The 25,684-nt window shown below is 45.4% G+C and overlaps 1 protein-coding gene and 2 long non-coding RNA genes across 6 annotated transcripts; 1 reads left to right on the forward strand and 2 right to left on the reverse strand.

Annotated features, from left to right (window-relative positions):
• Positions 1–371: 371 nt before the first annotated feature.
• On the reverse strand, positions 372–7,346 carry LOC144615139 (uncharacterized). The gene is made up of 2 exons (XR_013553620.1): positions 7,255–7,346; positions 372–914 (listed from the first exon to the last, which is right to left on the reverse strand). It is a non-coding gene; the product is annotated as an uncharacterized LOC144615139 (long non-coding RNA).
• DCSTAMP (dendrocyte expressed seven transmembrane protein) lies at positions 1,161–9,060 on the forward strand. The gene is made up of 3 exons (XM_060611127.3): positions 1,161–2,535; positions 7,193–7,501; positions 8,986–9,060. The coding sequence occupies exons 1-3, from the start codon at positions 1,381–1,383 to the stop codon at positions 9,058–9,060; spliced, it is 1,539 nt and encodes a 512-aa protein (XP_060467110.2). The 5' UTR covers positions 1,161–1,380.
• Positions 7,339–23,399, reverse strand: LOC144615138 (uncharacterized). 4 transcript variants are annotated; one of them, XR_013553619.2, is made up of 4 exons: positions 23,199–23,399; positions 15,906–16,257; positions 14,759–14,982; positions 7,339–7,435 (listed from the first exon to the last, which is right to left on the reverse strand). It is a non-coding gene; the product is annotated as an uncharacterized LOC144615138 (long non-coding RNA). The 4 variants fall into 4 exon arrangements; XR_013553617.2 differs by lacking the exon at positions 7,339–7,435 and adding an exon at positions 7,921–9,306; XR_013553616.2 differs by lacking the exon at positions 7,339–7,435 and adding an exon at positions 9,203–9,306 and having other exon boundaries at positions 16,147–16,257.
• Positions 23,400–25,684: the final 2,285 nt, after the last annotated feature.

Here is a 25,684-nt window from a genome sequence, read left to right on the forward strand (position 1 = left end):
AGAAAAGGCGATCCGTTCAGTGACAAAACATTCTTATTTCTCTTGCAAGATTCTCAGAGAGCAACTGCCCTCAGAGGGTAAGGGCGGGCTGGAGGGTGTGGGTAAGACACAACTGTTACAGGGCAGAGACACAATGGCTTCAGTCCGGTGCCTCATTTAGGTTTGGGTGCCCTTGGTATGCTTTCTGGTCTGCAAGATTAGGGCAGAAAAAAATAGATGACTATCAAAAAGTGATCTTACATAACGCAATGTGTTGAAATTTTAGCCTATTCATCAGCCTAGGGTTTATTTCCATTATTAAGATCCTTGATACAGTATTGCTGTTTTTATCAATTCACAACCAGTGCCTAAGAAAGCAGCACAGAATTCGGTGACTTAAGATAAATAAGCATTTCTCACTACTCAAGTAGCTGTGCTCAGCTGATGGGCTGCTTGGTGACTGGCTGGTCTAGGAGGGCCCCCTTCAGGTGTTTGGCAGTTGATTGGCTATTGGCTGGCTATTGGTTAGAGCCAAATCTGGTGAGATAGGCTCATTCACGTCCCCCCACACCCAAGCTGTCCATGTCCTAAGGCCCAGAGCCTGTTAATATGTTATTTTACATAGTGATAGGGTCTCTACATATGGGATTAAGCTAAGGACCTTGAGATGGGGAGATGATCCAGGTTCATCTGGGTGGGCCCAATATAATCACAGGGATCCTTCTAAAGGGAGGCAAGAGAATCCGAGTCCCAAAAGGATATAAGGATGGCAGCAGAGGTCTGAGAGGAAAGAAGGTGCAACATTGCTGGCTTTGAAATGGAGGAGAGTCCAAGAGCTTCCAGATGCTGGAAAGGGTGAGAAATGGATTCTTCCCTGGAGCCTCCAAAAGGAACATTAGCTCTCTGGACTCATTTTAGACTTCTGACTTGCAGAACTGTAAGAGAATAAATATGTGTTTCTATAAACCCCTAAGCTTGTGGCAATTTGTTGCAGGAGACTAACATCCCTGGACCTGTTAAAAAGTCAGTAGTAAGGCTCCAAGGGAGAAGAAGTGGATCATAGACTCAGGACTGGCACACTGTCACTTCTGCTGCGTTCTATGGATCAAAGACATCACAAAGCCATTCCAAATTCAAGGGCCGGAGAAATAGACTCACCCACCTCTTACTGGATTCTGTTTCTCCCACCTCTTGACGGGAGAAGCTGTAAAGTGGCATTTAAAGGGATGAGGAGGGGTGCCTAGGTGGCTGTGTTGGTTAAGCATCTGACTCTCGATCTCAGCTCAGGTCCTGATCTCAGGGTTATAAGTTCAAACCCCGCATCGGGCTCTGTGTTGGCTCTTCACTGGGTGTGAAGCCTACTTTAAAAAAGGGGGTGGTGGTGGGGGTGTGGAGGTAGAGATGGGTAAAGAATTACGGCCATTTTTTGCAACCAATCTACCCCCATGTCCTTTACACAGTGACAGAGGACATTCGAAAGCAGTGCCTGACCCTGGTTTCTTTTTGATTTCCAGGGACACAAGGAGCATGGGTGTCTTTACCTCAGGCGCTGATATCTTCCTAGGTCTCTGGGGGATGTATGTGTCTCCAAGAAGCCCTGGATGGATGGACTTTATCCAACATTTGGGAGTTTGCTCTTTTGTTGCTCTCATTTCAGTGGGCCTCTTGTCTATGGCCTTTTCCGGGTGTCTGTCCACATTCATCGCCTTTAGCTCCTCCTGGATGGTCACTTGTGTTCTGCTTTGCTGCTCCAAGCATGCACGATGTTTCATTCTCCTCTTCTTCCTTTCCTGCGGCCTGCGGGAGGGCAGGAATGCTTTGATTGCAGCTGGCACAGGGATAGTAATCTTAGGACACGTGGAAAATATTTTTCATAACTTCAAAGGTCTCCTGGACAGTATGACTTGCAACCTAAGGGCCAAGAGCTTTTCCATACATTTTCCACTTTTGAAAAAATATATTGAAGCCATTCAGTGGATTTATGGCCTTGCCACTCACCTAAGTCTATTTGATGACCTTATTTCTTGGAACCAGACTCTGGCCGTCTCTCTTTTCAGTCCCAGCCAAGCCCTGGAGGCACAGCTAAATGACACCAAAGGCCAAGTCCTGGGTGTCTTGTACCAGATGGTGACGGCAACAGAGGTATTGTCCTCCCTGGGACGGCAGCTCCTTGCCCTAGCAGGGCTTTTGCTGGTGCTACTTGGCACTGGCCTCTTCATGAAGCGATTTTTGGACCCTTGTGGTTGGAAGTTTGAAAATATCTTCATCACTAAACAATTTGTTCGGTTCGATGAAATGGAGAGGCAACTACAGAGGCCCTGTGTCCTCCCACTGAATAAGAAGGAAAGGAAGAAACACGTTGTCATCCCATCTTTCTGGCCGTCTCCTAAAGAGAGGAAGAACCTGGGGCTGTTTTTCCTCCCCATTCTTACCCACCTCTACATCTGGGTGCTGTTTGCAGCCATAGATTATCTTCTGTATCAGCTCATTTTCTCAGTGGGCAAGCATTTCCAAGGCTTGCCAGGGCTGGAGGTCCACCTGAAACTGCACAGAGAGGTAAGCATTCACAGGTGCTTCTTGCCATGCGTCCCGGCTATTTGCTGGCTTGCCTTGAAAAAGATCATGAACCTCCCAGAGCAGGGCACTGCCTTATTCACCTTGGGATTCCCATGATGGCACAGCGTCTGGCATGTAGAAGGAGCCCAACAATTGGTTAAGTTGACTTGAAATCCTGTTGTTAGAGTATGATGTCATCCTGAAAATCTTTGGTCACCGTTTCAGTTTCCTGTGGCTGCTCTAACAAATTGACCCAAACTGGGTGGTTGGAAAGAACAAAAATTTATTCTCTTATAGTTCTGGGGGTAACAAGTCCAAAATCAGTACCACTGAGCTGAAATTAAGTGCGAGCAGGGCCACAATCACTTTGGACTCTAGGGAAGAATCTACTTGTTGCTTCTTACAGCGTCTGGTGGCTTGTTGGCTTTTCTTGGCTGTGGCTGCAACCCCCATCTTCACTTATGTCTTCACATTGTCTTCTCTGTGTATGTAAAATCTCTCTCTGCTTTCCTCTTACAGGATGAATGTGATTGTGTTAAGGCTCACTGAGATAATCAGGGTAAATTCTCCATCTCGAGATCTTTATCTTGGTCACTACTGCAAAGTCCCTTTTTTCCAAATAAAGTAACATGTATAGGTTTCAGGCCTTAGGATCTTATATCTCTGGAGGGAGGGAATTTTTTAGCTTTCTATAGTTAGCAAACACTGAACTGGGAGAATAGGTGTCTCTGATATGGGACATAAAGTTGGTTTTCAAGCAAGAGTACCTGGCATGAACATAGAGTCTGTCTTCTTCTCTCCCTTGGACCTGTGCAGGTAGACTTTGAGCAACTTCTATGAATGAGAACTTCTTTTCTTTGCATCTTGAGTCCGTATGCAACATAGGAGGCCTGTCAATGCATCAGCAGAGCATTTAAGAGGAGGGTTGCTGAAAAATGGGCTCCTAAGTGACCAGATATTATGGCTGGTGCTAGTATATGATAACATCCCCTAAAAAAGAAAAGGAAAGGAAAAGAAAAGAAAAGAAAAGAAAAGAAAAGAAAAGAAAAGAAAAGAGCTACCTTGGTTTTTTAGGTCAGTGGTTCTCAACCTTAAGTGTGACCTGAGCCGAAATCAAGGGTCAGATGCTTGAGCCGCCCAAGTGTCCCGGGGAGAGTACTTTTAATAAACACTCCATGGGATTTCAAAGTAGGTGGTCTATAGAGACCATATTTCGAGAAAATTTGGTGCAGGCGCCAAAAGCAAGGACCTTCTAAGTCAGTGATTATCTGCCATAGCCACACGGTGCCTTCACTGTGGACCTGAACAAGCCAACAAACACCCGGGAATCAGATTTAAGTGGATTGGGGTGAGGCCTGGGTGAGGGATTTTTAAAAACTCTCCAAGCAGTTCTGACGTGCGGCCAAGATTGAGAACCACTGTTCTAAACTCCGCCCAAAAGAAGGGAGCTGAAAGCCATGGGATGGATCTATGACAATCTTAATTGGTCAAGATAGTGTGTTTCTCTGAGCTGGTGCCCCCTGAGTCTCAGGGAATCTGCCTTTCTCTCCTTCATTCTTGTTCCTCTTGGCAGCTCTGTCCCAAGCAAGAAGACCATGAGTTTTGTGCCTCCCACCTTTTTTCTTTTCCATTTTTCTGTGGGGAAGTTTGTGATTATGTGGGCATGTCAGAGGATGTGGGTATTGTCAGACACTGTCTTGATTTTTTTCTAAACCCAGAGGTTGTGAAGCTGAGCTAGGTGGGACATGCGTGTTTATGTGCATGTATGTGTGTGTACATGCGTGTGTGAGTGTGTGTATGTGGGCGTGAGTGTTGCTCATGGTGGGGTAGATTGCGCCAGCCTGGGCTAGTGAAAACACCAATAGCTGTCTGCACATGTCTGATTTTCCCTTGTTTTTGGTCAAGCTACAGTCCCGGAAATCTTAGAAGGAAATGGCAGAAAGGATGCCTGCAAGGCCTCCTTTGAAGCCCCACTCTTCCACGGGCTCTCTTTGTCTCGGGAACTGGGGTCTTCTGGTAGCATCCACACTTTTCTTCCCAGCTTCCTCTGGCTCAGCAGGTAGGTCGACTCCGCCCCCTCTAATCCTGGGCTGCTTCTCAGAGTTGATTACCCTGAGCATTCTGCTGCCCCTGAAGAATTCAGTTAATTACAAGATCTCTGTTGCTCTAGATATCTGGAGCAGGGGGAATAATGGAAGCGGTGTCTCCAGTGAAAGCTAAACTAACTCTTCAGACATGCTTAATCCTGGGGGTGGCAGGGAAAAGGGTCTCTCCCTTCCCCTCCCCCAACCCATTCTCCTTTGTCTTTTTTCCTTGCTCGGTTCTTCCTCTCCCCCCTTCTCTTTTTGCTTCTCTCTCACATTTCTCCCTCAGCCAATACCCATGCCTGCTTTGTGAATTCTCACCATTTTAGACAGAATGAGAAAAAGGCAAGTTCTGCCTTCCAAAAAAAGCCCAGAAGCTTTCCAATGACAATGTCCTGACAAATACATTTTTGGGCATCACAGGGTACTGGAGATGCAAAGATGTCTAAGCTTTGCCAGCTGCCACTGCACACTCACATCCTGGTGGGGGAGGCCGCCACCCTCTCGCATAGCGACAGCAGGGCGGTGGGTGCTGGGGCAGGTGTGGGTACGAGACTGCTGTGGGGGCTCCTCGCAAACTCTCTCCTGCCGTGCCTGGGAGACTGCCATCAGCCACTGGCTCCAGGGACCTGCAGTGTCCTGCCCTTATCCCAGGATGCCCTTGGTGGCCGTGGGTCCCTCTGTTGCTGCAGGTTGAGCAGGAAGAGAAACATCACCTCAGGGTTTTGCCAATATTTCTCTCCCACTTTCATATGATTTTAAATAAGTCTTTTAAGTAGAGAAGAAAGAAGGGAAATGACCCAAAGGGAGCTAGCTGGATGGGTGGGCATCATAAGTAAAAGTAGCCAGCATTGTTAACTTATTGAGCACGTATTGTGCACAGCATTTGTCTGCATTAGCTTTTCAGGACTGTCTGATACCAGAGCGGGTCCTCGGTCCATTACTCAACGCTGTCTTGGCAAATTGTTTACTTATGAGAGGTAAACACATTTTAAAGCATCAGGGTACCATTTAGCATATTGCTCAGCATTTTGAGAGAATTCATTTGTCTTCCACATTACCCTCCACCAACCCTGTACAAAAATGTTGACTCAATCTTTATGAAGCCCTGAGTCCCAAATGCAAAATCCCCAGTTAGATTCCTAGATTAAGTAACTTCTTCCAAGACCGGACACCCGCTGCTTTCTTATTGCAAGATTTCTCATCACTGACTCACTCGATGTGTTTGTTTCTTCACTAGTATTAAAAAGAGCACATGCCTTGCTCTGGGGACTGAAATCTCTATATTTAATTGTAGGTGAACTGTCTTTTTAATAAGAGAAAATGAAAGGCAACAGAAAGGCTTTTCATTGCTTAGGCACAGTGGTGGAGAAATTACAGATTTGACTTGACATCTATAGAGACGCCCCAGGTTTGAAGTTTCCAGAGTCTTCACAGGTACTGGGGCAGCTCAAGGTGCACTCTGTTCTCTAGGTGTGGTTGTGTTCTTTTGGAGAAGTCGTTTCCCTCTTCCTGCCCGCCCCTGCCCCCCCAGCTCTGGGGTGCTGCAGTGATAATAACTTACTAAGTACTCCAGTTTGTAAGGTTAACGCTCCATCCCCAAGGTGCTTAATTTACACTGGGAGTAGTTTGTTCATGGGCAGGATCTGCTCCATTAATTCCTGTTTTACCAAATTAGAAAACAAATCCACCGAGAGATTAAATGACTTTCTCAGGTCAGGGGAAACAAAGTGCTGAATCAGCACACTCTTTTGCTGGTGGCTTGGCTGGGCGGCACGATGTCATCTTTTGCCCTCTGTTGTCAGTCCACTGAGGGCAACTGGTTTGTACTCTTGCCTTCAAGCAGAAAGGAACACATTCCCCCCGAGCATCCAGCAGAGATGAGACAATGTCCTGTCTGAGACCTCTACACAAAGGGTTTAAAGCCACCTTCAGCAAATACTATTCTTAGTATTCTTACGCTAAGAATAATTCCCTGCCCCCAATGTCTAGGAGGTTGATTTAGAACATAATTTAATGCTTCTGCATCTTTGTGACCTCGTGGTCTGCCGTCGGGGTATTTGTCAAGATGGAGAGGACATGGTGGGGTCTTAAGGGGCTATGCTCCCAAAAAAAGGCTCCTGCAGTTAAGCTAAAAACATCTTTCATCAGTCCCACGTTTCCTAGCGTGTAGAAACAGGTGTTCCATAAAACTGGGTTATGTGGTCAAATGTGTGAGGAGAAGTGTTGGCTGAAGTGAAATGGATTTCTCTGCCTTCTTCTCAGAGACTTCAACAGTCTCATGGGGATCCTGACTCTCCAAAGAAAGGACAGAGTAGACAAACTTATCTGATACGTTTTCTCTCAAGGAAATCTGTATTTCCACAAACCCGCTTTAGAAAAACACTGCAACCGCTGCAAAGAACACTCGGCCCTTGTCTTTGCTCCCATCCTAGCACACGAAAGGAGCTGCTCCAGTCCAAGTCCCTGCATGGTTCACGCTAAATGCTATGCATTGCAGGGCAGGATTGAGCAAGACAAGGACTGAGGGCAAAAATGGCATGGATCTTAAGGGTCTTATTCTTTCATTTTAGGAGCAAGGAACTCAAGACATCATACATGACTCTTCCTTTAACATATCTCTGTTTGAACCCACCTGCATCCCCGAGCCAAAGCTCCTTCTGTCTAAGACCTGGGTTCCTCTCAGCATTATTCTTGTGATACTAGTGGTGCTGGGACTGCTGTCCTCCATCCTGACGCAGCTTAAAATCCTGGTGTCCGCGTCCTTCTACCCCACCGTGCAGACGGAGCGCGTCCGGCACCTGCATGTGAAGCTCCTGAAGAAGAGAGCAAAGCAGGCACTGGGAGGAGGAAACAGTAAACAGAATCTCTACTTTACAAAGGCAAGGCAAGCCAAGATGGCGATGTCATCTGTAATGAAGGAGACTTTGGGTTTGAAGGGCCAGTGGACTTGCAAAGCACTCTTCAATTTCATGTTAGGGTTCACACCCCTAGCAATAGATAGGACACCAGGGGGAGAAAATTAATAGATATGTGTGGCTAAGGCTCTTCGCTTCGTGCTTTTGAATGGGCCAGATGGGTCTGCAAGATATCTTTCAAAACGCTGATTTCTTTTTTTTTTTTTTTTTTTTTTAACGTTTACTTATTTTTGAGACAGAGAGAGACAGAGCATGAACGGGGGAGAGTCAGAGAGAGGGAGACACAGAATCTGAAACAGGCTCCAGGCTCTGAGCTGTCAGCACAGAGCCTGACGCGGGGCTCGAACTCACAGACTGCGAGATCATGACCTGAGCTGAAGTCGGCCACTTAACCGACTGAGCCGCCCAGGTGCCCCAACGCTGGTTTCAAGTAGGTACAGTCAGCCACAAGGTAGAGAGGCTACTGGGAAGGCCCTCGGCAATTATTATTAAAGGACCGTGCCCAGTAAGAGCGATTTATCACGTCGAGGACAAATAAATAACAGAGGGAACTATCTACTACAGCTTGGTAAACTTCAAAGAATTTGTTCATGCTCCAGCATTAAAGTATATGTATGATGTACATATGATGAAGAGGATTTCTATAGGCATAACATATATGTATATTTATGCATAGATATGATAATGACTTCCTACACATAAAATGAATGCTCATCGAAGGTTTTGTTTAACTTATTAATTAATGAAGAGACGGTAAGAAATTCCAACCAATTCGAAGAACAGTTCAAAGCACACACACACACACACACACACACACACATATATATATGCCACCAGGAATACCCAAATGAATGTGCTTACTAGATGCAAAACTGGCTTCTTCCACAAGGTGGATGGGAGGATTAATTGCACTTTACAGGGTGAAAGTCATTTCACGTGTCCGTGGACAAGAATCATTCCCATTGTTGCTATCAGCTCCCGACAGCTGGGAATGGGGAAATGGCTTAGAAACAATGAAAGGCTAAGGTAACCCACAAGGATAAGTTTCTGGCCATTTCCAAGTCTCTTTTTTTTCTCCTTTTTATAATGGCACAAGACCATTTTATTTCTTTATTTTTTGGGTAAGTTTATTGATTTATCTTGAGAGAGACAGAGACAGCCCAAGTGTGAGAGGGGCAGAGACAGAGGGAGAGAGAGAGAATCCCAAGCAGGCTCTGCACTGCCAGCACAGAGCCCAATGTGGGACTCAAACCCACAAAGCGGTGAGATCATAACTTGAGCCGACACCAAGAGTCAAACGCTTAACCGACTGAGCCACGTAGGCGCCCTTGGCCATTTCCAAGTCTTTTGCATGTTTTTCTGATGCCAGCAGCCCACAATGAGAAGTTTATGTCACAGGCATCTGAAATGACTCTAATGCTCATTCATCGATCTTTTTGTCTCTTCAGATTCACTTCTGGCTTCCAGTCCTGAAAATGATCAGGAAGAAACCAATGGGCATTGCAGGTGAAGACAATCCATGAGAGACGCCAAGCGGCTCCTCGGCCACACTGCTCCAGCAATTCTCCTCAGGTTTGCTGACGGCAGGTCCCTATTTTTGCCCAACAGCAGAGAACTGTGTTACGTGATTCCTCGGGTGTTTGAGTTTGCGGACCAAACCACTTTTCTTCATAAGGCCGAAGGGCTACCAGGCTAATGGCTTTGTCATCTGTCTTCCAAAGCACATGATTTGGACGATGTCACGGTGTAACAGAATTATAACCAGACCCCTGGAGGATGAGCCTCAGCATGGAGTAATATTCAAAGAAAAAAAAAACACAGAACAAATATTAGAAAAAAATCAATATCTCTACTGCTGACTTATAGGCAAATGCCAAGGAGAACATAACACATATAATGCCAGGAAAATATCTTTAACCTCTTCTGTCCCTTCTCTGCCCTTTTAAATATCTCTCATAGCTATTCACTATACACAGAACTATCTCCCTTTCCCCTGTTCCTATTCAAAAAAACAAATCCTTTTTTTGAAACCCATATCTAGCAGCTCCTAATTTCTCCTTACCACTACCTGGGCTCCTACTCTCTTCTTTCATGGATCACTTGTTTTTTTCCCCTCTTTTACCAAATCCTCTATCTGGTATTTATGACAGTGTTGCCTCAGGAGCACATGTTTCCAAATCACAGGAAATACTTGTTAAATTGCCCATCTTGAGCCACTTTCTCCCACGCTCAATGTAGACTATACAGTATATAGAGGCCTATTTCCTCTAAACTCCAAACACCCATGAGGGAAAGAAAACCTCCTGAAATATTGATTCCATTATCTTGAAAGCTTTTATTTTGAAAACTTTTCAGACTTACCGAAAAGTTGTAAAATAATAGAGTTCCATTTACCTTCATCCATCATCCCCAGTGTTAACATCTTATAGAAGTGTAGTATAATTATACAAATTTAGTAAACGATCTTGAAAAAAAATGGATAATGAGCAGAACTTATTGAGTTCATGCCAGTTGTCCCACTAATATTCCTTTTCTGGTCCCTGATTCAATACAGGCTCCCACAGTGCATTTTGCTTCTTAGCCTCCTCCAGTCAGGGACAGTTCTTCAGTCTTTTTCTTTTATGACCTCGGCACTTGTGAAAAGTATTGGCCAGTAATTTTGAAAAACGTTGTTTGACTTGGGTTTGCTGATGTTTCCTTGTATACTTTCTCCAGATAATGTATTTTCAGCAAGAGCACTACAGAAGTCATGATGTGGTCTCCTCGGTGTCCCCTTGTACCAGGGAGCACATGGTGTTGACATGTCTCATTACTGATGAGATTACCTTTCATCGTTTAGTTAAGATGAAGTCTGCCAGATTTTTCCATGGTAAAATTACTGTTTTTCCCTTTGTAATTAATAAGTATACTGTGGGGAAATACTTAGGCTATGCAAACATCCTGTTTCTCATCATATATTGTTAGCATCTGTCGATGCAGAACCATAGTGTGGCCAAAAAGTGATTTTCTTTTTTCATAATATCTTCTATATTTCTTCACTGGAATTTTACACTATCCTTAGAAAGAAACATTTTTTTCAAAGCCTAAACTTTGTTTCGGGCACCAGAGCAGGTATTTTCTTTCTTTCTTTCTTTCTTTCTTTCTTTCTTTCTTTCTTTCTTCTTTCACAGTTAAATGGAGATGCTATGTATTATTTTTTTAATCTTCATTATTTTATTTTATGTTTATTTATGTTTTTTTATTTTTTTTTAAATATGATTTGTTGTCAAATTGGCTTACATACAACACCCAGTGCTCATCCCAACAAGTGCCCCCTCAATGCCCATCACCCACTTTCCCCTCCCTCCCAACCCCCATCAACCCTCAGTTTGTTCTCTGTATTTAAAAGTCTCTTATGGTTTGCCTCCCTCCCTGTTTGTTTGTAACTATTTTTCCCCTTCCCTTCCCCCATGGTCTTCTGTTAAGTTTCTCAAGATCCACATATGAGTGAAAGCATATGATATCTTTCTCTGACTGACTTACTTCACTTAGCATATTACCCCCCAGTCCCATCCACATTGCTGCAAATGGCCAGATTTCATTCTTTCTCATTGCCAAGTAGTATTCCATTGTATTTATAAACTACATCTTCTTTATCCATTCATCAGTTGATGGACATTGGGCTCTTTGCATAATTTGGCTATTGTTGAAAGCACAGAGCAGGTATTTTCCATATATGGCTCATTTATGTTTCACAATTCTGTGAGGTAGGTGTTATTATTTCCATTTTATGGGTCAGAAAACTCACCCTCAGAGACCCTGACTTTAGCTGGCTGCGGGTGGGGCCTCAGCACTGGCTTGTTTAAAGCTCCCAGGTGATTTTAATGGACAGCCAAGACTGAGAACCATGATTCCAGAAGGTTTACAGATTGAAGGTCTTTCAACTCAGGTATTCAACTGTGCGATTTCGCTAACAGAAGGAGCCTACGTGAAAAATGTGTCTGATTCAACATTTCCCAAAGTGTGTTCCTCGGACCACACCAGTCTCTCAGTTGTTCCATAAAAAGAGTTACATGAGTTAGTAAATCCATACCATCTGCCTTCTAACTTTGAAGACTCGTAAAGGATGTTGGCACAACTCAAACACTTGAGAAACCCTATAATAAAGAAGTCTCTTTAAACCTCATTTCACTCAGAATGGCCCCCAAATTATTAAACCTTGGAATAACTTGCAATATCTACAAGAAACATGTAGGACCAGTTCCGCAGCCCCCGCGCAGGCAATTGCTGATGTAATCGGCATGACTTCCAACCAAAAAAGGATTTGAGAAGGTGAAGATGCATTTGCAGTTTTGATTTATTTAAATCAAATCATCCAATTATTTTGTACTTTGTTGTGTTTTCTAAATAAACAAATGTATATATTAACTAATGGATACAATATGTGAATTTCTGTATTCACTTTACATTTATTCCTCCTACGGAGAAATCCGTTCCATATTAACAGAGGCAAAGAATGAACTGCCAGATTTTTAGAAGGAATCAGATGCTTTTGTGCTTCTAAATTCTGTTAATTAACTAACTTACTTATTCTACCTAAGAGCAGCACCACCAACTAGAACAAACATTCAAACAGCCCACATGGAAGGTGCTGATGATACCCAAACAGTTCACCTTGGTCCCTGCCTTTGAGATGCCTTCAATCTAGTCAGGAAGACGGACAGATCTTAGACAATAAATAACAATACGCACTAGGCTTAGGAAGTGCCAAAGGCACAGGGCAGGTGGGTACCTTTAGGGTGCCATGGCCAAGTTCTCTGCCCTGGCCTGTTATGAACGCCTGGTTTACCAAGATTACTAAATCGGTCCTAATTTCCTTGAAACCAAAATTACCTTCCTGAAGTCAGCATAATCCCTGTTGTTTCCAATGCACTGTGATTTTGAACAGTGCACAAGCCTGGAGAGTGGCCCTGCTGTCTTTATCTGTTAGGTGTTTGCCCTTATTCTGAAATGCCTGTCCCTATTGGAAGGACAGACTGGCAAGGAGGTGCTGTCACAAAATGCAATTTGATCCTGAAAACAAGATTTAGACTTGCTCATTAGGGCCAGCCTAACTGGGATATAAAATGCTTATTTAATTACAGCCTATCCACTTTAGATTTCAATGAACGGTTAGTTAAATTTCTTGAGACATCTATTGTGAAATGTGCCCTGTTAATCTCATGCAGGTGGAAAGATACTGCCCAAAGTAATTGAATAGCCCTTCCATTTTCGCCTCTAATTGTAATGGCTTACAGAAGATATTGCATCACGGTCAAAGTCAGTGTTTCTCATCTCGCGAATCCCAGCATGATGCCATATTTTGTTAAGGTCTTTCAGGTGTCATTCTGATGTCCTCATTGGTTTCGCATTTGTTGTTGGTCGTGTCTCTCTGAGTGAGATACACTAATTCTAAACACCTTTGCGGTAATAGATCTTGTTTATTGTTCTACTTGGCAGGTTAAACATTATCTTTTGATTCAATGTCTGCTGCTTTCTTAGGACCTAAGATCAATCCTAATTATAACATGGGACATACTGAAGTCTTTGCACATCATATATTTTTGTCTTAATTCACTTAAGAGAAAGAAATAAACCTATCTCATTCTATGAAAGTGAGAACTAGCTTCCTCACACAAAGTCATTCATAGCGAAAAGACCATTGAGGTCAATTATTTTAGTTAATTTATGCAATGAAAGAGAGAGGAACCGGTTAAAGAAATGAATGTGAGGGGCGCCTGGGTGGCTCAGTCGGTTAAACCTCCGACTTCGGCTCAGGTCATGATCTCACAGTTCCTGAGTTCGAGCCCCGCGTAAGGCTCTGTGCTGACAGCTCAGAGCCTGGAGCCTGCTTCACATTCTGTGTCTCCCTCTCTCTCTGCCCCTTCCCTGCTCATGCTGTGTCTCTCTCTGTCTCAAAAATAAACATTAAAAAAAAAATTTAGAAAAAAAAAATGAATGTGAACTGAATGTGGCCATACATATATACACATATATTTAAAAGCCTGTTTTATTAGGCTAACATAATCCTCAAACAGCAGGGAGGAAAAATTTAAATTAATGGATGGCTGAGACCAACAAACTTTCGGGGTTCTAAATCTATTTTTGTTTTAATCCCTAATGGTTTCAGTGACATTCTTAAAAGCAGGAAAGGAAAGAAAGATGAAAAACAGGGTACAGGGGATATGAGGCTTTTCTCATCTAGGTTCTGGCTGTCTATGCACCTCACTTTTACAATCAGAAAGCAGAAGAAATCAGGGTTGGATTTGTCATTTGAGGAATTTTATGCAAATGCAAATGGAAAGCGAACAAGGCAATGACAGAAATAAAAGTGTAACCAGTCAGATAACTACAATGAAGGCAGAGAGTGCACTACTTTACTGGATACTGAGGAAATACTAGTGTGGTGTGTAAGGCGCCCCTGCCCCCAGCCTCATTCAGCAAAGATGCGGAACAATGTACCTACGACCCATAGCATGGGGCTCAGGAAGAGGATGGGCTTAGAAACACACAGGAGGAAAGGAAAGGACTCTAACAAAGATACAGACGTCCATCCAGTCATTACCCAGCGCAAAGGTTCCCAAAGCTGGCTGCTCATCAAAATTGCCTCCAGAGGTTACAAAAATAATAATAAAATTACAGATTTCCAAACCTAAACTCAGATACACTGACTGGAGATTTGGGGAGGGTCCTGAGAGTCTGTATTCTCAGGGATTTCATGGAATGGAGCAGATGATCAGGCAGATAGGGGTACCATTGTTCTAGACAACTGTGGCGAGCTTTGGACAGGATGGAATGCTGAATGAATAAGAACACATCTATGTGGTATCGATGTCATCAGTTGTGTGACATGCACACAGAACTTCCGTTCTACCTGTTGCTGAAAGACCTATTAATCCATCAAGATTTTTTACAAAAAGCATAACACAAAAACAAACAACAACAAAGGGGTTTCAACCAGGCTTGATACACAACAGGGATCGGCAGACATCTTTTGTGAAGGGACTGTGTTTCAATAAAACTTTATTTGCAAAACCAAGCAACAAGCTGGATTTGCCTGCCTAATAATACAGGAAGACTTTTTAGAAATGCATGAGTCGATGCAGGACGTGATGCGATGGGGACTCCAAGTCAAAAAAACAAATGGGTTCAAAATCCCTCTTACCACCAAGTAGCTAGATGACTTTGCAAAATTCACTTCACCTTTCTGAGCTGAATTTTGTCATCTATAAAGATGAATGAGCTGGGCTACAGAATCTCTGAGGAAGCTGCCCTCCCTTGGTCTCTGATTCTTTGCGAGACCGCAGTCTCCTGGAGAGAATCACCAATATGCTGTCACCAAAATTCCAGCATTTGTTTCTTCGTTCACGGTTGATCAGTGAATCATAAAGAACAACAGAAGCTCTCAGGTCATAAGTATGATTTATCTGATGAAAAAAGGGAAAAGATAGCATTTGGTCAAAATAAACGTTATTTTCTCCAGACACAAAGAAGCAACCAGAACAGTTATTAAAATTTAAATGTCATACGCAAGTTCATACGGTTTAAAGTCAGACTCCCCTGTTAGTGGCTAAAGATCTGAAAAGTGAAAGCCCTGCTTTGTCAAAGCAGGCAGTGCTCACTCTAACTGTGGTATATTAATTAGGGAGTGAGAGAAATCATCGATCAAAATTGTTTTTCCAAAAGGAAACCATTGTGGAGGTATGTTTGTACTAAATAAAGGCATTATGTTTTGCAAGTGGAAATGCTAATGCAGACAAGAAAATAAATAAGACATCATTTTAAAACAAGAGGCAGAGAAAAAGAGTGTTGAATTAGAAATCAGTCCTGATTTCTAATTCTGTCTCTGCTACTACCTAGCTCAGCCAGGCCACTTCCCTCTCTTGGCACTATTCAGTCCTTCATAGACAACATCATAATAGCCCTTAGTAGGGCTCATTATTGAGCCCTTAATAGGTACCAGATACCGTTTTGGGTGTGTTAGAAGAAGCTAAAGCACAGAGAGGCTAAGTAAGTGGCTCTGGAAGCAGTATTTCAACCTAGTTGCTCTCTGCAGTGCTGCCTCCCAAAGCATGGCTTTCATGCGTCCCTTCCCAGCTCAGAGACCCGGATCCACACTTCCTGTGAGTTCACACTCCCCCCACCAGGCATTCAAGTTCCTTCTCCTCTGATCCCGACATGTTTCCCCACTGTGTTCCTTGTTCCGCCTCTGCCCAACACCTTCCTTTATTAAAAAGTTCTCCCTGCCTGGCCCCGGGAAAGTGTCACCTGATTCCCCTGCAGAGCTGTGCTCTCCAGGATCTTCTCTCCCCACTCCCTGCCCTGCTTTCTCCTGCCTTTGAAGCCCTACCTGAGCCCTGCCTCTGAGGGAGGGAGCACAGTCAGAAGAGCATGGGTGGGGGTCACGTGAATGGGCCCATGTCCCAGCTCTGTCACAAACTCTGTACGGGAACTGGGAAATGTCATTTAAACTCTCTTGGCCTCAAGTTCTTGATAAATTGAGTGCTGGACTCCATGTGAACATTTCAAACTTGTGAACTATTGTTCTTTGAAATGGTAGATCCCTTCCCCTAGTTCACTCCTTAGATCACCGATTCCCAGGCCAGTACACCAGGATGCCTTGCTTGAAGGAGAGGCGGGTGACCTGAAGCCACTGTCACTCCTCTTGCCCGCCTTGGCAGTCTCTGAGGCAGCTGAGGGATCTGCAGAAGAGAGCAGGAAGACACCAGTGTGGCTTTAGTCATTCATGCACAACCTCTACACTTTTGTGGCATATTGGTGGAGGTTATACTCTATCATTTACTTAAATGTTCTTTAAATCAATTCAGCATTTTTACTTAAACAAGTTCATTCTGAAAAGAAGCTTTATAAGCACCATTGCAAGTGGAAAACAGTATTATCTTCCAAAGTATAAAGTACCATATGCACACACACACCATATACATTATTTGTTATATACACAGATTATACACACATATACATTATACACAGAGTATATACATTTCATATATACATATACGAACTATACATACTATTACATATAGAAACATACATATATATATAAGCTTTCTCTATATATAGTTTATATATATATAAAGTATACATACTACACATATGCACACACACACACACACACACACACACAGAAAACAAAGCAATAATATTACTGCATTACTCTAGCAAGGTATTTGCCTTGCAAAGCCAGCAGCCTACTTACTCTGTGTGTTAAATGGCTTGTAGACCCCATGCGAGGGGTCATGCTAGGGACTAGGGTATTTATACACCAACTCCTACCAGTTGCCAGTTGGGGCTGCTGCTGCTTTTGGGTGGTTTTCATTCCTTGGCACGCTGGCTTTCCTCGGTTATGAAAAAAGCCCCCGGGCAAAGGGCACAGAGGGGCACAGAGATTGGCAGCCGGCGGTCAGCTGGAGAGCACTGAAGCAGGAAGGGGGGGTGGTGGTTGGAGCAGGGCCCTCACAGCATCTGCAACAGCTCCGTCTCAGTAAAAAGCCCTGCCATTGTCACCATGTGGTTCTTGCTTATAAAGCATTGAGAACCCTTCACTCTCATTCCTGAGTCCTTTTCTCCAATAAAAGACGTATTCCTGGCACAGGGATATTTATACAACTAGAAAATACTTTTGCTGAAAAATCGGCATAATTCTTCATGTTACCTACTGAAAAAGAGTTGTCGCTATGGAGTACAAAACTGTCGCGGGATCATTAATTCAGCTTGAATTAAATGAATAGTTTCCTCTGAATGTCTGCATCATTCAACCATGAAATCCTAGACAACTTCCAGAAAGTGGTGGCCCAGAACACCCTGATCTCACTCAGAATACTATTTATAAGAATGCCCTGTGTGCAGTAGTCTTTACAGACTTTTTTCCCCTTCTCAAATGTTCTTTCGCCTATGTAGATGGCATTTATGCAATTCAGAGAAAGGCACCGCAACAGGATTAGTCAGCAACAAGCCCTCTGACGCAGCTTCTGTGATCTAGTTAAAAATAGGAAAGAGGATGTTTTGCATAAGTCATCACCATTGTGCAGGATCAGAGAATTGCCCACTTTTTTTGGTTTCCACATCCTGTTACTTTATCCAAAAATAGATGAAAAGTCCGTCCCGTCCCCTGGATTTCTGGACGAGACCTTTGCTTCTGTGACCTAGGCTCCCTGGGCCTTCTTGTCTTCAGGTTCCTTCCTTTCACCCTCTGCCATTTCCAATTCTGCTTCTCAGCCGCAGGCTCAGGACCCCTGCCTTTCTTCCCCTCTCCCAGGGGTTGTGAACTCCAGGGCCCAGCGGGGCCAGGTGGGGGATATCAGCTGTGAAGCCCGCCAGGTGGGCAGGTACACCAGCATGTGGCCCATCTGACACGAAGGAGCTCTTCCTTAGTTTCTCACAGACCAACTGACTTTTCCCGGAGCAGCCAGCAACCTAGAGTGCCATGGGAACTCACCTGACCCTTAGGTGTTAGAAACAAATTTAAATACTAATTTTAAAAACTAGAGTAAAGGTCAAAGCATGAGTTTGTGGTTTGTCATCTCTGTTCCATATATTCTCCTTTGTGGGTTGCCAGCTAGAAAGTGGGGTTCTCCAAAATCTACATCCATAGGTCTTTCTCCAGTTCTTGGTCTCTAATTTGGATTACGAGAGGGGCCTTGGATTCTGATTTTGGCTCCACCCCTTTGCTAGCCGTGGAACTCTGGTTGACCGCTTCATCTCTCTGGGCCCCAAGTGGCCTCGTCTGTAGGATGTGGCACTTGGAGCCAATGATTATGAGCCTGTGAGTCTGACAGACCCTCCTCTTCACCTCCTCTTTCTTGCTTTTCTTTTTTTTTTTTAATTTTTTTTTCAGCGTTTTTTATTTATTTTTGGGACAGAGAGAGACAGAGCATGAACGGGGGAGGGGCAGAGAGAGAGGGAGACACAGAATCGAAAACAGGCTCCAGGCTCCGAGCCATCAGCCCAGAGCCCGACGCGGGGCTCGAACTCACGGACCGCGAGATCGTGACCTGGCTGAAGTCGGACGCTTAACCGACTGCGCCACCCAGGCGCCCCTCTTTCTTGCTTTTCTTGATCTTGAATTCCCTACCACACTCAGTGACTCAAAAGTTTTTCAGATTTCCTCAGTCTAGGAGTCAGCCTTGTTTGTAACTCTGCTTCCGTGCAACGTCCGACCAAGTCTACTGCTGCCACATCCCTTAAATTTCCCTTCTGACCAGTGCTGACTGCTCCTATCATTTCCCTACCAAACCAGTGGATTTGGATCCATCCCTGCTTGAGCTTCTCCATCACCCCCAGCTCTAGAACTCTTTCTCCAAAGACAAAAAATAAAAAAAAATAAGTTTAAAAGCATTTTGTTCAGCAATTTTCCCTGGAGGAACATTTAATGGCCATTTATAACCTGCATTACTTATCACATGCAACCTCCAAGTTGCTTTGCCGCCCTCGCAGGCTAATGAATCCACTCAAGCAGCCACATTTAATTCATTAGCTGGGCACCAGAGGAGGGTCCGGCAGGCTGTGGTGCGGTCAGGGGTGGTTCACAAGTAGCCTCTCTTTGGGATATCACGCAGTCACACTCTAGGAAGAGCTGTAAATATTTAGGTAGTATCTCAAATCTAAGTGTCTAATGCATTATGGGTAATAATGTTACCAATGTCAGGGGAGAAAGAAATCGCTGCATTTTTTTCCCCTAATGTCCAAAAGTACAGAAAGTATTCTCTTCCAAGAACCAAACGGGCAAATTCCCATCTATCCTTGGGGGAAGCTGAACATTGGAGGCAAAACGATGACAACATTTGAGAGTCAAACCTCTCACCTCTTTCTAGTTTTCTGGTTGGTGAATGTATTGTTTGCTAGGGCTGCTATAACAAATTATCACAAACTGAGTGCCTTAAAACAACAGAAATGTACACTCTCGCAGCTAGAAGCTGAATAAAGTCTCTACAGAAGAATCCTTCCTTGTCTCTTCTACCTTCTGGGTGGTTGCTGGCAATCTTCTGCATTCCTTGGCTTATGGTAGCTTAACTCCACTTTCTCTTCTGTCTTCACACTGACAGGTTTCTTTCCTATTCTCGCTTATTATAGGAACAGCCGTCATTGGGCTAGCGCCCACCATAATCCACCATGATCTCATTTTCATTTGATGATACCTTCAGAGACTCAATTCCAAATAAGGTCACGTGCAGGGTGTCGGGGATTAAGGAATGAAACGTATTTTTGAAGGGGACACGGATCAACCCAGTACGACAAAGACTTTCACTTTCCCTATAAGAATTACACAACGCACAGTATACAGAACCACCTCTTTAGACAATGTTTTTTTCGAAATTGGTCATAGCACAACTGCACGGTTAGGATGAACTTTGCATATCTGCTGGTGCACTTTAGCTCTAAATGCAGGCATGGAAAGAGCAGGGGCAATCAAAACTGGATTTTCAATGCACAGAGGCAAGCTGTTCTAAGGAACTTGGGTTTATACCCTAGCCACAATGAATGTTCTGCTGTGTAGAGTCCCACAGAGCTTTGAGGAAAGGATCCGGGTGGAAGATCTTGGCAATGCACTGAGCTGAGCCATGAGAGGCCTAGTAAGTGGGAGATACCGAATGTGGGAATCAATATGGTGCTTCATGGGAAGGTGAGGAAGAGTGGTGACGGGCCCCAACTGAGAAATGGGACTAGCTGTTGGACCAAGGACAAGCCTACCCTCACTGGCTGCAAGTGGTGATTGCATGGCAGAAATTCTGCCAGCGGATGTGAAAATCCATGTCAAAAAGAAAGGTAGAACTTGAACTGGCAGTAGCGGGCACCACCTCGGTGTTTCTTGAGTCTTACAAGTTTACAGCTGAGAAAAAAGCTATGGGCAAGCCACACTCTGTGAGTAGAGCAAGATGGATTCTAATAATGGGTCAGATAGAGCCTTCTTCATTAAAGTGATGAAAACCATGTCAGGAGCCTTAAAAACAGAAATGGATGGGTCTAATAAAAATGACACGGTAACATAAAATTAAATGTGCACTGTGACTCTTGTTCCTCTCTTTTCTTGAGTTAGTGTTCATATTCGTCGGTACTGAGGGCGAGACTGCTGGCAATTAAAATCATGACAACGACCAGCAGGGGGCAGAGTCCCCAGATGTAGGTGAAAACGTGATTGCCAGACATTATGTTGGGAGCCACATGCTTCTCCCGGAGACTCTTTCCAGGGCTGGCATACACTATGTGAGGAGGAAACAGTTTTGAAAAGAGTCAGTGAAAACGGCTGACAAGGAAACTTAATTTTTTGGCACAGAAGTTGTGGAGAAATTTTATATTTCTAGTTGGAAAAAAAAAGTCATACCATAATGTGTTTAAGTGCATTTTTTAAGTTAATTCTGAGAAGACAATGTTCCCTTAATGAAAGACATTCTGTATCAGGACAGGATGTAAACACGGCTGGGAGCTGAATAAGGTACAGCAAAGGCTAGTAACTAGAGAGGGGTTGGGTATAGCTTAATGAAGAAGCACGTTGCCATGGAAACAAGCCACTAAGTGGACCGCAGCCATCTTGAATGCAGACACCCTATAAAGAGAAAGGAAGGAGACTGGAGACATGCCAGATGGCCAAGAGTTCTCAGGAGGGACACTGAGGGTAGTCCTGGCGTTAGCTATATGGCACTAGAAAAGAGCCTAAGGCAGTCAAAAGCCACCAAAAGAGGGAATAAAAATTCCAAGCTCATTGGGAATCTTGAATTTGGCCTTATTCATTTGCTGTTCATCTATCTGTCGGTTCATTCCAACGAACACTGGCTGAGTGCCTTCCATAGGCCAGGCACTGTACTAGGTAGCGAGGCTACAGAGAGGAATGAGATATGTCCCACGTCTCAAGGATCCTGCTATCCCAACCTGCTGTCTGGAGGAGCAAGACCTAAACACAGTCCTCCTTTCTCTCTCCCAGGCATCAAGCCTCCCGGAGCCCTGCAGCTCTGGTTCTGTTCCAGGGTGACTGCCAGGTCTCCTTCCTGCCAAGTGGCATCCTTGCCACCTTGCCTAGGATTCCAGCTCCTTCAGAACTGGTTTTCTTGGCCCCCGACCACAGCCGTCAGCTGCCTCTGCCCAGACATCGGTTGCTCATTCTGACCTCCTCCCACCGCCTCTTGCTGGGCTTTCTCAGAACCTGCCTGGAGCGTCCAACTCATTTCACTTCCTGGACCACCCAGCCCCGCGTGTCTTCTCCACAGGTCCTCGGGCACGGTCATCACCTCGGCAAGGCACACCTATTCCTGTCTCTGGCTTTTGCATGTGACCTTCAACATGGATGGTACAGTGACTCACGAAATCATAAGCTCACAGCATAAGCGGTTTCCTCAACCGCTTTCCCCTGCATGTCAGGGAACAAATCCTCCAGCCTCCTCCAATAGCACCCAGCAACACCTCTTCCTCCTCTGGTGCCACTGCCAGACTTCCTGTTCAGTGTCTCCACCATCCGCTCAAAAGTGCCCTTCCGTGCCTGCTGTGATCTCACCCATCTATTTGTAAATCCCCGCGGCCTTTATAATCTCTCTCTCAGTCTGAATCATTTTTAACCACAAACCGACCTTCCAGAGTGTGTTTTTGAGCGTGACACTGATATCACAATCCTATTGTACTCATGACACGCATGAAGTTTCACTGTTCACAAACTTCACTTGGCGCAGTTCTTCTGGCAACGCAGTACCGTAAGCAGGGCAGGTGTTATCATGTCCATTTCACGGATCCAGAAATTGAGGGTCAGAGAAGTGCTGCAGCTTTCCCCAGGCCACACACTGAAAGCTCTGAGCCCTGGGCCCTGAGTCTTCGTCCACACCGTGGCTCACTGTGATTCTCAGGGTGCTTCCTTGTGTGAAGCCAGTGTCCTCCGAAGAATCTGAATAAACAGAAACAGCGACTTGTGCCTTCATTTTCCCCTTTCCCTTTAGATCCGGTGGCATAATTGTAGATCCTAAGATTTAGGAAGCTCCATTCTTCCTTTGTTGCCTACAAAGGGGGTGGGGGGTGGGGGGATAACCAAAGCAAACCCTACACAAGAAAACCCTTTTCTCAGGAACTCTAGAAATGGCAGCGCCGCGTGCAGAGTATCCGTGCACACTCCCCAGAAGCCTAGCGATTCTCAGACTCCTCTCCCTGTAACGTTTTTATCACAAGCTCCCCGAGGGCCGCGTCGACATCTTCCTAATGTGCTGTAAAACTCTCTCCCTCCAGGCGGGCCTGTGCAGAGCCAGTAAATATTGATTGGGGAGGTGGGGGGGGGGGGGCAGGGGGGAGGCCAGGCGCGGGGAGCGGGGCAGCGTGTTCCTTTAGAAAGCAAGCCAGCCGTCTTGTTACTAGAATTCCCAGGGCAAGAGAATTATTTACAGCGAGCCTGGCCATACGGTGTAAAGCAACTCAGGGTATTGTAAACCACTTAAGAAAAGAAGGCAGAACCGGGCGGGGCGGGGCGCGGGGAGTAAATGAGTCCCGGGACGGCGGCCTGCGGCGAGGGGAGTCTAGAAAGCTCTGGCGCGGGAGGCAGAGGGCAGCGGGCGGGCGAGCTCGGCTCGCCCCGCCCGCCAGCCGCGCTCCCCGCGCCGCACCCCGCCGCGCTTCCTCCCCCCTTCCCCCCCCACCCCGCGGGGGCTGCACCCACCTGGGCTGCGGCGGCGCCTCGCTCGGCGGGCCGTGCCGGGCGCCCCCGAGGGCCGTGTGGGAGGCGGCGCTGTCCCGCCCGGTTTCCTGCAGCCGCGTCCCGGCGGGCCCTGCATGACTCAGGGAGATGGCGCTGCCGGGAGAATTTGCTACCGATCGCGCACTCCCCGCGGGCTGCTGTGTGTGCACCGTCTCAGCCGCACCTCCCCGCAGACTTGTGCAGGTGCTGCCGCCTCCATTACGTAGGAGGAAACTGAGGCTCAGACCCGGGAAGTTTCTTGTCAACGATCTTCCCGCCGGTGAACGCTGGTTGTCTGACTCCAAAAACCTGTGCCCTTCACCTACTCTAAAAACGCGCTTTTACCGGGCATCTGATGGGTTTCAAAGATTTCACATTTTATCTTGTGTGTGCCTCGCAACCAGCCTATGACATGGACTGGATGAATGTTCTCCGTTGAAATGGAGGTTCAGATAGGCCTCAAGCCGCTCAGCTGGAAAGGGACAGAGGAGGGCGATCAGCACAGGCCCTTGGACACTGAGCCCAGGAGCCTGTTCACAGTAAATCTAACTCTGTGGTCATGTCTCATGACCATGAGCCAAGTCACTGGGAGGTTCCATCTCACAGGGGTTCAGCCTGGGGAGTGGGTGGATTGTGGACCACTGGAGAGCCGATAAGGATGAAGCATGTGGGCCCAATGCCTGGCACAGACAGCTGATCCAGAAGTTGTCCTGGAATTAACAAATGAATTTATTGCCAGGATGCTTATTACAACTTTGCCCTAACCCAACTGTTAACATAACCAGCTCTGGTTTTAATAGTGTTTTCATAGTGACGGTTGCTGAGTCCTAATCTCTGGCCATTTCACAGTCTGTCACCTATCATCTGCAAGGATTTGGTTTCTTACCTCTGGGGAGACAGCTGAGGGTGTTGCAGCCGGGCTCCTTAAAGTAAGCCATTGTCATGAGGACACCTGCTGTTCCACCCCTCTCTCCATCTTGCCTCCTAACTTTCCAACCAGCAAAACTCCCAAATCCCTCACTTACATGAATCAGTGTATTTTGAAAACGGTCACATGTGCCTCCTTTTTTTTAGTGTTTTCTTGTGGTAAAATAATACAGCATAAAATTGACTGTTGTAACCATTTAAAAGTGTACAATTTAGTGGCTTTTCGTACTCATAAAGCTGTGCAACCAACACAACTTTCTAATTTCAGAACATTTTTATCATCCCCCCCAAAGAGATCTCAGACCCACGAAACAGTCGTCTGAAAGGGTGAGTTTGAGCAAACTGAGTCACCAGTTACACACTCCTGTTAGGCACGGGTAGGGGCGGCCACAGGAGTGTGTAACTGGTGACTTGGTTTGGTCAAACTCCAACCTTTTAGAGGCTCTCTCAATACAAGGACTCTGCTGGGGACGGTGCTATGGGATATTAGAACTCCAAAGTCTTCCAGAATACTCATGGCTGGCAGTTGTCAGAATTGTATACTGTATGCCTTAGAAACTCAGAGAGCAGCCGGCGAAAGTCAAGAATTGCTTGGGGGCTTGGAATGCCATAGCAACAGGGGGCACTAACCATTGACTTATTGCCACCACTCCTCCCCGCACCACACATAACAAGACATAAAAGGACCCACAGTCCTAGAGAAGGAAGGGTTAATTCTATCCTCAAGAGGTCTCAAAATATTCAGTTAATTACACCGATTCTGTTTCATTATGATTCATTGCTAACATATGTGTATGCAACAAGCTTTTCCTGACTCCTACTATGTTCCAGGTGCTGTGTTAGACACTTGGGAACAGTGATGAATTTACCCATTGAGGTGCTGGTTGCTATGAGGGATAGAAGGGAAGCAAAAGATCTGGCTCTTGGTTCTTTCTGGGTGTGGGCTGAATAGAATGGCAGTGTGGCTCAAGGTTTGCAGCATCTGGAGGAGGCTTCAGGGGGGGGCCGAGGAAGAGAGGCTTGCACAGAAGATTGAGAAGATTGGGAAGGGCTTGCTGGAGCTACAGGGGGATCTTTGCCATCCTCCTGCCGCCACCACGGTCCTTCCCACACTGTACTGATGTCCTTGTCTGTCTAGGCTCAGGGGCTTCATTATATCCTGGCACGTAGTTCAGTGCCTGGCACATGTCACCAAAAAAACATTAAAGCTTTCTGCAACAAGAGGACTGAGTGCATTCTCTGCTATGTTACAGCTCAAGCTGCAGAGTAGGGCTTTGGACCACGTGCTCAGAGGCTGGTGTTCAACCTGTCCTTTCCGTCACTGCATGCGGCCTCGATGTCTTTTCCATTCTCGGTTCCTCATTTTCCCTACTTGAATAAAACCCTGCCTGAGCTCCTTCCTGGTGAGGTTTAACAAAAGGAAATGTAGCACGTACCTTAAGGCTCTTTGTTAAATTAATTGGGGAATTAATCAGTACAATGTCATTGAAGACAATAGAAATGTGAGTTTCAACAAGAGAATGTTTGTGTCGCCTAATAGG

This window comes from Panthera onca, chromosome F2, assembly GCF_046562875.1.
Source record: "Panthera onca isolate mPanOnc1 chromosome F2, mPanOnc1 haplotype 2, whole genome shotgun sequence".
Lineage (NCBI taxonomy): Eukaryota > Metazoa > Chordata > Mammalia > Carnivora > Felidae > Panthera > Panthera onca.